The sequence below is a fragment of the Phaethon aethereus genome (assembly GCF_964289735.1).
Source record: "Phaethon aethereus genome assembly, chromosome: 2".
Classification (NCBI taxonomy): domain Eukaryota; kingdom Metazoa; phylum Chordata; class Aves; order Phaethontiformes; family Phaethontidae; genus Phaethon; species Phaethon aethereus.
Genome location: NC_138582.1, coordinates 115,742,421 through 115,754,886, shown reverse-complemented (window position 1 = coordinate 115,754,886; position 12,466 = coordinate 115,742,421). Strand labels below are relative to the sequence as shown.

The following is a 12,466-nucleotide window of genomic DNA, read 5'->3' as shown; positions in this document are numbered from 1 at the left end:
GCCCCAAATTGCTGGCTAGAGCTTTACTCCTGGCAGGTCCCTCACAGGTCTGCTAGGAACAGATGAACTCCTTTTGCAGAAGTCAACCTTTATCCTGATTTTAACTGAGCCCTCAGCAGGCTCATGCTCACCAAGCACCACTTGCTCCTCATTCTTCTGGGCCCACCAAAATCTTCAGTGTAGCCCAACATTGCCACCAAGCCTATCACACAGCATTGTGGGTCTCAAAATAATAAAACCAAGACAGGTGAGAAAAATAATCCAAAGACTCATTATAACCAAAATACTTTTGTCTCTTTGATATGGCAGACCAATGCTTTCATACTTGATCCATCACATATCCTTTCAGTTCACTTGATTGGTTGCTATTGAAGAAATCACACAGAACTGGATAAATCAGTGACAAAAAATAGTATTTCCTTTGTTAAATTTACCTTAACTTCACCTTAGAAGTACAAGCATTTTCATAAATGGACTGACATCTTAAATAAGCTCTGGTGAACCTGGCTAAGTGCTATTCTGTAATTTTCTGAAGGTTACGCAACTTTAAGGCTACTACTTCGGCAGAACTGTTCTCCAGAAGAAAAGCTCTTGGGTAGCTGAGTATTTTAGACTCTAACCTCAGACATTTTCTATGATGTGAAGGTTTCTTAGGAAAAGTGAATCAAAGTCAGGACTGTACGTTTCTTGCTGAATCTTAATGAGCAAATTTAGAATTCAGGAACATGAAAAGGGTAGTCCCTGAAGCCCAAATGAAAGAAGCTTTGGATTTAGAGAAGATTTTGATCAGATTTTCATACAGTGATTTAAAATTATTTGCATAATGCAAAGAATATGCCAGGGTATAATGCAATATGCTAGCCTGGCACCACCAGCAATCAAACTGAGTCACTGAATGCTCAAAGGCTTTAGGGACTTTAAGGCCAAGCTGAAGTAAACAATATACCTGCTTTGAATTATCACATAACTTTGAGCTACAGAACACTTTGTGGCATAACAGTATAGGAGTAATTTGACTTTTTCCTCCTGCAAACTGACAGCTTATGGGATTGCACAGTGCATTCTTAGGGTATAATATAGAAAAGCTGCTTAGAGCTACTGAGGAAGACGTTTTTTAAAAAGTTTCTAAACTTGTCTACAGGCATGCAATAGCTCAAATACCATGGTGAAACAGCCCTTGAGTTCACTGGAACATTTTGTTCACTAGGAATCAAAGCAGCTTTCCTGATTAGTGTAGTAAAGAACAGATAAATGAACAATATATCTGAGAACGTGTACTAGCTGGTGAAACTGAACTGCTGCAGAGCCAGGCAGTAATTCTTATGGGTGAAGCTTAACTTACGGGGACGATGCTCTGCACTACAAAGCTCCTATCCTTCTGTTATTTCATCTACTGCATGTCCATAGATCTGCAGCATTTTTTATTTTTCCCTCAGCTATCTGTATTTAGACAATAGAATATGATTGCTATGTTTTTGAGACCTATCTTTTTAATGATAATTTTGTCTCTGTAACCATGCAGAGTAAACTCTAGCATTTCTAATACACTTAAAATTTTGTTCCAGTATTATACAGATCTACACACTGGACAACAAAAATCACTCTTCAAATTGCTAGACCAGCTCAGCGAACTGCCTGGAGGATATCAAAGGAGTATAAAGAATTTACATAAACTACATATCCAGGTTTCTACAATATAAATTATTTTAAGGTGTACCTACATGGGAGTAAGGTACAGAAGAATTTAGAGGTATTACATTTTCCAGTTCTACAGATACACTGCAGTATCACTACACCATTGTTTCAGAACTTATGATGGTAACTACTTATTTAAACCTCAAAATTTGATGGTATTTAAACCTCACAATTTGATGGTAAAATAATGTATTTTTACTTTCAAACTCCAGTTATTAAAAAAAGAGGAAAAATACCTTGGGAGTTACAAAAAACGAATTTTCTTAGGGAAAAGATGCTTATATTTAATCAGAGAACATTATAAAGAGTTTATATTACTGTGAAGACTTTCTGAAAGATCACCTCCTTTGGATCAGCAAAACAGAACACTGTTGAAATTAAAAATAAACAAACGGGTTTTGTTAACATCCAAATAGACGCATTTAACTTCGCTGTTAAATGGCTAAGGCCAAAAGAAACTCCTAGAGATCTTATCTTTGAAAGGTCATCCCCCCCCCCCAAAAGAAATCATACACTACAACCACACTTAACAGAATAACATTTCAACTGCTAACATTTAAAAATAAAGTTCCTGGGTGAGTTTAACATGAGAAACGCCCTCCTTAAACTACTGCATTGTGAAGATCAATTGAGAAAATAACCAGCCTATAACAAACCATGAATGTGTAACCATACAACCAAGGTAAATTGCCATTGTGTGGAATTAACAGTTAAGAAGTTTGTTAATTTAATGTATGAGTCAGCACACAGCCAGCTTCAAGTCTTGAAGCCGTCCCACTGAAAGCAGACTTCTATGGGTCTCAATTTAAATGGTTCACTAATAGGTTAAATCAGGACTAAAGCAGTTTTGTGAGGTGAATTCACAGCAATTCATCTTTCTTTACAATATCTAACCATGAGCCTAAAATGGCTCCAAACTGTAGAGGACATTAACTGATAGCAAGCACAAATCTCCAAACTGTTTTTTTTTCTTCCCATTTTATTTCTCTTTTCTGTTCTAGAGTTAAGTAACAAACCGAGCAAAGGAACAAGTGACATATGAATTACATAACAGAGACTAGGGAAAGATTTTCACATTTTCTCTTTCCCAAAAATGCTCAATAAGCTAGATAACTTATAGAAACTGGTTTTAAATCCCAATCAGACTTATACACAGAAATGATGACTAACGCAAACTACATTGGCTCTGCATGGTCCTAACAGAGTTGGTGTCACAGACTGGCATGGAGAACTACGGGATTGCTATTTCTTCATCTCCAGGATTGCACTTCCTGGCCCTCGGTGTTTGGCACTGCATATGTTGCAGAACTGGACAGGAGATACCTAGAAATTAAAAAGAAAACAAGGATCTCTTTAGAGAGATGTGGCCACGTTAGAATGTGAGAAGGTGAATGACAAATGCCTTCCTCAACGTTACTGTTGACAGTCAGGCTAGAGCGGCATCCATGGCTAGGTGTAGGAAGGCCATATAGCGCAACACAATAAAGCAGGTGAGTCTGGAGTCAGAGCACAATGCACCTCACCACGCACTCCAAGTGTATTAACACCACGTTCCAGGAGACTAAGGTCAAATTTCTTCCAAACAAAAATGAAAAAGACAGAGTAAAAAAAAGTCACTGATTATCTTCATAGATAAAGAAGAAAGTCAAGTCACTTGGTTGGCTCCACTGACCACTGGATGTCTTAGTTACAGCTCTGTCTAGATAGATTTCCAACACCTGAGAATACGTCCTGAATACTACCCATCTTACATCAAATGTGTTTATTCTTACTCCTGTGTTTAACTCTCTGTGGTGCTTTATGCATGCATTTCTTTCCTTTCAGTATGTTACCAGTAACTGAGTATCAGTAACACAACTGATTACCTAAGGCCAAGAAACACTACAGCAGTGAAGAATTTGGTTCAGCTATTTGCAGATACCTGTGTGTTCATACGTACTGTAGAACATACGTCATGTAATACCCAGGCCACATTTAAAAATCCCATCTAACAAGCTACCCAGTCCCCGCACTGTCCCAGCAAATTGAGAATGCTAGATAAATTTTAGATTAGTTCTCAAATAATAAAATGTGATAAATATTGTTTAAATAAATATTTACTAGTTCCTAGGCTTTCTTTTGCAAATTATCTAATTCATTAAGATTTTCATAACATATTTAAGTATATATGCGGTACCATATGGCTGCAAGCACTTTGCTTCGTTACTTGCAGATTAAGTGATTCACCAAAGTTATTTTTTCACTAGATGTTCATTTTGAGAGACAGATACAGAATCAGAAAAGCTTAAATTGAATTTTCCTTGCAATTTTGTTACCATTCTGATGCTTTCATTCCTAAATTCAAAACTGGTTATATCTAGAAGTTACTTTTTTGGTTTGTTTTCATTGGAGAGGGGGGAAAAAAAAGATTTCCCTGATGAAGAGAAGCATATTGTGAGCATAAAGATCATTACAAAGATATTTAAATATTCACTCTGAAATGAGTGGATTTTTTGCTTGCAGGTCAGGATCATTTAATATAGTTCAGTTGAGAAAATATCTTTATTCATGTCTTTAATTAAACATACTTAAAGTGACAGTTGCAACAGAAAAGAATTAATAAAAAAAAATTAAACAGGTCTTATTCTCTGTATGTCTCAAAGATGCACTGCACATTCAGACTGCAGAAAGTGATAATATACTTCTTGAACAGCAACGATTTCTTTCTAAATTGGATGTACTTTAGTTGCGGCTGCCCTAAACACCCTCTCCCTAGTCACATACTACTACGGGGTATCATCACAAATAATTACTGTAATCATATTACAATTCTTGATAGACCCATGCCCTTTTCCACAGTTATTAAAAGGAAATAATTTTATCTCTGGCAAAGGCGTCAGAGGGATACAACCAGTTCCTTACTGTGTTAGATACCGGGAGGCACTCTTTGTGAAACATATGTCTGCAGTGGAACACTACCACGTTGAAGGACTTGGATGCATCTGGGAAAGAGAAAAGTAAATGTATTAACAACAGGGCAATGAAACAAATAATTCAGCGGCTACAGCAGTAGATGCCTGTGTCCTATTATACACATAGAAACATGAAGGAACATGTATCAAATTAATTTCTAAATTATTCTGGCTCATTTATAGAAACCATGCAGAACGATGGTTTCAGGTAATGTGCCCCAGTGATGGAATTATAAGACAATTTTATTCTGTGGCTTAAATGCTGTGTACCTTTTCACCAGAAATCTTTGTGTCCGTATGTGTTACATGCTAAGTTCAGGGAGGGAGAAGAGTAAACTACCACCAAATAATTCAGCCATTTTGAAGAAAAGTTAGCAAAAAAATTCTTGCACTAGTGCAGGAAGAACCAGAACATTAAGCAGTTCTAGCACATACGCTGCATGTCATGATCTTGAAATTTGGCAAGAAGCTGCCTAAGTGCACCATGTGACTTTCAATTCCCACATAAGTATTTAGCCCAATTAGAAGCCTACATACAACATCCACATATCAAAGAATAACCATCTCACTCATCAGCATCATCCACATTAGATTTCTTGGCTCCCTTGACATACATATCTCAAGGCACTAGCACATTCAGCTCTGCCAGGTTTTCTATCACCATGTGACTGCTCTGGTCTGTACACCGGTGCATGTGATCATAGTATAGCTAGTTTTATTTAAGTGAAAAACAGTAGAATCCAGATTAAAAAAAAAGGTAAGTGATTCTATTGGGCTATGTACACTCAGCAAACAAACAAAGAAAGAACCATTCATATACTTTGTCTTATGTATTCTTGTTTGAAGATGCTATGACAGATATTCTCCTGGTAGAACTATTTCTTCTTAAGATGCCCAACAGCTATATTTCTGAACTACAGTTGCCTTGCAGAATGTAAATGTTCAAAATAATATCCTGAATTTCTAGTTTCATGACTAACTTTAGAAGATGTTCTGAAACTACAGTCTGTTGTAAGTTGTTTCAAATATGACAGCAGTAACTGAAGCCAAGAGTTTTCCACCAATCAGACAAAAAGTACATGCCATAAAACTTTATAATCTACAAGTTCAGTCTAAATCGTTCAACAGAGTTGGACAAGACTTGGTAGCAACAGCTTAGTTTTGTGGTTCTAATAATCTTTGAGAATATGTATGTTGACGGAATTAAAGCTGCCTTCCATTCCATGTAATTCAAAACAGAAAACAAGAAAGTTAAAGATGAATAAAAAAAAAAAAATCTGTGTTTACTATAACAAAAAAGTTCAAATTAGACTCCACTCCCATGTCAGAATTCATAAGCAAGCTTTGCATAGGAGACTGAAATTTATACAATGATTACCAAGGAAGACTACTACACATTTCTATGAATAAAAGCAAACAGGAGGAAACAAAAAAAAAAAAAAAAAAAGCAAGCCCAAAAACCCCCAAAACCCCAGACAACCTCTTCTAGAAAAGCATCCTACCTGAAGGAAGTATTGGAGACAGGCATGATTCGCAGATATTCTCCTCTGGAAAACAAAACAAACCAAACTTGTTAACAGCTTTGTTAACAAACTCCATGTTTACTTTTTTATAAAGTAGGCACGAACATACTGCTATTACAGAAATGGAGCTTGGTCTTAAAGTATTTACTTAAGATGCCTAACAGAGTCTATTAAAAATTGAAGAGCAATACTGAAGCAGCATTTCTATTAACAGCATGAGAAATGTTTAGATCTTCTGATTCTGATGATGGCAGAACTGCAGGAGCGAGCCTGTCTAGGATCAGTGCTGTAGACGCACAAAGCAAACTGAAAAAAAGGAGTGTAGGATGGGTGCCTGATTTCTCTGCAGCATTTTGTAGCACAAGATCTGATCCCTCTGTCCTTCCATCAGCTTTTGCCCCTTGGTATTAACACTCAGTTGGTGTCTATTACAGCACTGCTCACGTGCATCATTGCAAAATATTTTCAACTATTTCTGAAAACTATCTTGTAGCTTTTGCTTTGGTTGCAGATTATTATTATCTGACTATCTGTGTTGGCACTGGACAGCATTTTTCACCTTTATAAACAAACTGCAGGACACAATACATTACTGCCTACACAGAGACTGATCAAGAGAAAAAGCTGCATGCTGGGTCTTGTAGTTTTTTTAGATACCAGCAGTTCCTTTGCAAAGGAGAAAGCAGCTAGTATCCCATTGCACTCTATGAATAAGGTACAATATTCAGATTTTTGGGCAGCTTCTAAAGTGGACTGTCATGTGGCTTGGGTCTATAAACCAAGTAAAAGACTTTAAAACCTTGAAAGACACCACATTTCCTCTGTACTCACCGTCTACTAGAACACCCTTCATCTGAGTTCGATGCATTTTCTTCAATAGAGAAAGAGAATCGGCAACAAGTATCTTCTTGCAACCTTCCCGCAGCAAGATCTGTTGTGCAAAGAACACAAAATACAGCAGTTGTTGAGTAGATGGGCATATCAACTATCTTGGCAAGTCTCCACTGGGTTTCTGCTGCCACAGAGAGCACAAGGAACGTTTAAGACTTTTCAAGCTATTATAAAGCAGGGAAAGGAGGAACCTCCTGTTACCACCACCTCTACCTAAATGAAAACCCCATATTATAAAAAAAACCAACCACAACAAAAATCAAATCCTTTACAAATATACTACTGTTATAAATTTTGGTCTTATTCCTATGAGCTTGTACTAACAAAAAATAATGGAGAGGGACTTTTACAGCACCTCTCACAACTGGTTTCCAAACCATTTCAAAACTTCTTCTACCCATATCTTTCCTGCCTTCTTTAGGAAAGGCATTTAATAGTCATAAAACCTTCGTAAACACAACAATTCAAAATTTGTTTTGTTCAAATGTATTTCCTGCTGAGCTGTCATTTAGTAAGCAGTAATAAATGGCCATTCAACTAGCCAAAGGTCCAGAGTTCATTCCTCCTTCGCAAACATCTCAGCCCCCTTTCTGCTTATTTAATATTTTTCATTAGATTGACATGTCATTGCCTGACAATGTTGTGAAACACAAAAAGGAATCAAGGGCGACAAAATTATTGCCTTATTTTGCAATATTTGATGAAGCAAGTATGAAAATATGACAAACCCAAATAAGCCTTGTGGAATTTTTCTTCCTCCTCCCAAACTGATGTTTGGAAATTTGTTTTCCAAGACAATAATCCCTCTGAAAAGTGCTTTCAAAAGAGGCTCACAATCAATTTTAAGCTGAACCACCCTATCAAAAAAGTGGTATAAAAAGGCAATGTCCATTCCTTTCTCCTGATTATTTGCATTACAGGAGACATTGAGCATTCTAAAACAGTCCAAGATACAGCTAATGCAAATACCTAAAAAGAAGTATAATAATAAGATTTTACAGCCAGGTGAACACTGTCCAAACCCCTATCCCTTCACATACACATTTTGAAGTAATAAAGACGCACCGCCAAGAATAATATGCAGTTAAGACTACAAATCTGAAATACATCAAAAAGAAATAAAATTGAGTAACACTTCAAGCATTTCCAACTGGGCAAATGGCATTCTCCAGTATTAGACACATTGAGCTATAAAACAGTTCAGAGCACCAGAAACTGAATGCAGCTCTACAAGACAAACACTTAAAAAAATTAATCATTTTTGTCTGTGATAATCTCAGGAACTATCTGAGTTTGTCTTTCCCCTTCCAACTTTATCCAAGGGCAACAGAGAATATTAAATTTTGTTTTAATTACAGAAAAATGTCACTAGCTTTGAAAAGAATACTAGGAACTTTTTGCAAGGACAATTGAAGGAGACTATCATTCAGAATGAGTGCTTGCCTGATTCAAAATATTCTCAATCAGCTAATTATATCCCATACATAGGTAAACATATCCCATACATAGTGTGCCCAGGTGGTCAAGAAGGCCAACAGCATCCTGGCCTGTATCAGAAACAGTGTGGCCAGCAGGAGTAGGGAAGTGATCGTGCCCCTGTACTCGGCATTGCTGAGGCCGCACCTCAAATACCGTGTTCAGTTTTGGGCCTCTCATTAAAAGAAGGATGTTGAGATGCTTGAGGGGTCTGGAGCACACGTCTTATGAGGAGCGGCTGAGGGAACCGGGGTTGTTCAGCCTGGAGAAGAGGAGGCTGAGGGGAGACCTTATGGCTCTCTACAACTACCTGAAAGGGGGTTGTGGTGACGTGGGTGTTGGTCTCTTCTCCCAAGTAACTAGCGACAGAATGAGAGGAAATGGCCTCAAGTTGCACCAGGGGAGGTTTAGGCTAGATATTAGGAAAAATTTCTTCACTGAGAGAGTGGTCAGGCACTGGAACAGGCTGCCCAGGGAGGTGGTGGAGTCACCACCACTGGAATTGTTCAAAAAACCGGTACACGTGGCACTTCAGGATATGGTTTAGTGGGCATGGTGGTGTTGGGTTGGTGGTTGGACTTGATGATCTTAAAGGTCTTTTCCAACTTTAATGATTGTGTGATTCTGTGTGAAATAACTTAGAACGGATTAAGTCCTGGCTATATACTGGAGCCTCTGCTAGTTGCCCTCAGCATAAGCAGACAATAAAAGGAGCAAAGCAAGCATGTTAAATGAGAGGGGCAGAACAGAGATACAATGGGAACAAGGGAGCATGACTGACTATTTTCTACTTAAAGTACAGTGCACCAATAGGAAAATTTCATTGAAAAAAAGAAAAATAAAGAGGGAAACAGTAGACACCATTAGGTCACCGGAAAACATCCATACTGTTTGATGCCTTACAAAACAGAAGTAACAGAAATATCTGATAAGACACATGCACATCTTTCCCCCATTATTTAAACTCCACTAAGATTTTTCCATACCACAATCAATGGCTGTTTGTCTGACCTTATTTTGCTAGAAATGGAATACAGTAGGCAGCTATTGTTATATAAAAGGAAAAGTCACAATGAAGAATGTAAAAAAATCAAATCTCAAGGTAATAAATCTCAACACTTCTGCAGAAACAGATTTGAAGCGCTCAAAGATGAGATGGATAATTTAAGAGTTACAGAAAGAGAAGCAGGAGATGGAATTTGGGAGTGAGACAGAGGGAGAAAGAATGTTTGAATTAACTTCTTTACATTAAAAAGAGGGTGAAGTATATAACTGTGCACCCTAAGGTTAGGCTGAACTAGTTAAAACTGACATCAGGCATAGATCTGCAATGATACCACCTTCAGAGGAGAAGAAATAGGACTCAGAGGATGAAACTTTCTTTACCCTTTAAAAGCATGTGATTGTAAACACAAGCAGGACAGCATGGTACACCTACAGAAAGAAATTTTAGGTAGATATAATGCTTTTTAACAAATAAATGAAAACTGCTGAAACCAAAACATTTATTGGAAAAAAGATTCCTAGTTCATTTTCTGACTATATTACAGAAGATTGTACTGCATAATTAAAAAAGTCATAAAAACTTCTACTGAATTAAAAAAGTCCTGATTTACAAATGTCTAACATTAAAGGAAAACACTGCAGTATGCAGTTAATTTGAAAGGGTATACTTAAGGCTCTGTGTGTGAATTCAGGATTCAGGCCTTGATTCAGCTTAGCACTCAAACAAGTCCAAGCTTCTCAAGGCCAACTAACCAAATTCTTCCAAACTGCATCACAACTCCAATTAAAAGCACATTACTTTCAGTCTTTACAACCAAAAGGCAGATGTCCCTCTGTGCAAGCTGCCACCTGCCCACTAGTGCCTCCAAGATGTCTGAACGGCAGCTTATTCATGTTCAGGAGCAAAACCCAATAATTTTTCCAGGTGCTGTTTCAAGCAGTGTTCATCAGATTATCATTGGAGTCTAGTAGTTCATAAACTGTTACGAATGGATAGATGTGAAATCTATGAACAGATGAATCTCTGCTACCCATCAGAGTTAGTGCAAGTTCAATCGAAGTTCAAACTGGTAAGCCAACATTTGAGTAAAATGGCTAATCCACAAAACCTAGAGGGAGTGTATCTAAACAAATTGCTTTTATATTGTAAAGCTAGGGAAAACAAATCTTAGCATGCCAACATCTTTTGAAGTCTTCTTCTAACAATTGTCATACAAGGGGTGAGACATTAGGTGTTTCTCAAGTGAGGGAGGTATTTAAATCTCTTCCAACACCACAAGCATTTCTGAAATTTCACTCAGGTATAGACCAAAGCTGTAAATATACCTATTTTATATATTTGGAAATTGTAACAGGCTTATAACGAGCTCACAAGTGTGCAAATAAGGAGGTTTTTTTGATCAGTTTTCTCTGAGACATGTGTGATACGATGCTTCAGAAACCTGGAGCTTGACTGCATGACTGACTTTAAGAAAGGCTCCTGCATTCCTCACTCAAAAGTTAAGACCACTGTGCAATCAGATACCAGAGACTTAAACATGTGAATAATTTCATATACTTTTTCAATTTAATCTCCAGTGAACTGAATACGAAAAAGTTCAAGGGTACACTCAAGAAAGAAGGTCTTTGTTAAGATCAAACCATTTTGAGTGATGAGTTTCAACCCAAAGTTGCTGTATAAAAATTCTATCAGTAGCACTGGTTTCATTGAAAAAAACAACAGTCTCAATTTATATTTTGCATAGCAATACTAGGAAATGCTGATTTTGCTACAAGTTTCAAATACGAGCATTACTGGTGTTATTGTGTTGGCTAAAGGAGTTTTTAAAACAATTGCACTGGTAAATTCCTAATGGAAACAGATGTTCTGTACGAGTCCCAGAGAAGCAATGTTTAGGTGTGGAAACCAAATTACATGAGAATGACATCACTTTCTGGTGCTGGTCAAGCCTAAGCAGTTTGCAACCCATCTCACTCAAGGGATTTAAAAAAGGCAAACACCACTGATGCCTACCGTGCTTACTCAAGCAAGTAGGAAATCATCTGTGTTTCTACATCGGTCTTCAAGTAGCCACTCCTGCTTTCAGGATGCAGAAGTGTAAAATTGTCTGTCCATACCTCATTTAGAAGCTAAAATTAGTGTCAGCAGATTCTGATTGCTTCTTGCTCCTGCTACCTTTAAATGTAAGGGAAAAAAACAAGTACCAGATTGAAAAATCTGGGTTTAAGAAATGCCTTATTACAGGAGTTTAAATATTACTTGTCTCTAAGTCCAACAAGGAAGGTTGGACTTCCCAGGAGAAAGTATTCACACACCTTCAAACATTTAGCTGTTGCTGAAGAGGATTTGAACTTCTTGGGTATCAGAACTGATTTTTTTATTTTTTATTTCTGCCAGTGAAGATGTTCTTGTAGAAAAGCCTCAGTTAAATAGTTTGTCTATAGAACATTGTAAAAAAAGATTTTACTCAGAGTCTTGCCTTTCAGTAGAAAAGCACACTTGCAGATTTAAAGAATTCAAGGACTGTTGGATGAAACAAAAACCAAAATAGCCAGCTGGTGCTCTGATGCAAGTAAATATAAAAAAACCAGTTCTTAAAGTCACCCTGACAACAACTTTTCAATTGTATGGAGATAAAGTTGAGTTTTGATTCTGTGCCTTTGAAAACACTTTTAAATCCAAGCACTAAAGATGAAAGTTATTAAGGTTTAGTCAGGATATCAATGGAACTTAGCTCAACTTGGTTAGCCTGCCAAGATTTGTATGGTATTTAGTTATTTTGAAAATGTTGACTGGAGAATGGCAATTTATTTGCCATTAAATAGAAAATGACCTAGAAATGTGTCATTTCTATTAAATAAGCAGGTTCTTCCTTTAAGACAACACATCTTCAGCAGTTTATAAATTCAAAGGAAGTAGTCTGT

General features: G+C 37.1%; 1 protein-coding gene across 2 annotated transcripts in view; it reads right to left on the bottom strand.

Annotated features, from left to right (window-relative positions):
• Nucleotides 1–2,937: 2,937 nt before the first annotated feature.
• The window catches only part of VPS41 (VPS41 subunit of HOPS complex), a gene marked incomplete at its 3' end in the record, with an annotated part of 112,459 nt that continues 102,930 nt past the window's right edge, over nucleotides 2,938–12,466 (bottom strand). For both annotated transcript variants that reach the window (XM_082014943.1, XM_082014944.1), the window contains exons 26-29: nucleotides 7,001–7,100; nucleotides 6,149–6,193; nucleotides 4,597–4,676; nucleotides 2,938–3,018 (exon numbers count right to left, since the gene is read on the bottom strand). In XM_082014943.1, the coding sequence (XP_081871069.1) occupies nucleotides 2,938–3,018; nucleotides 4,597–4,676; nucleotides 6,149–6,193; nucleotides 7,001–7,100 (306 nt within the window). The remainder of the gene's footprint in view (nucleotides 3,019–4,596; nucleotides 4,677–6,148; nucleotides 6,194–7,000; nucleotides 7,101–12,466) is intronic.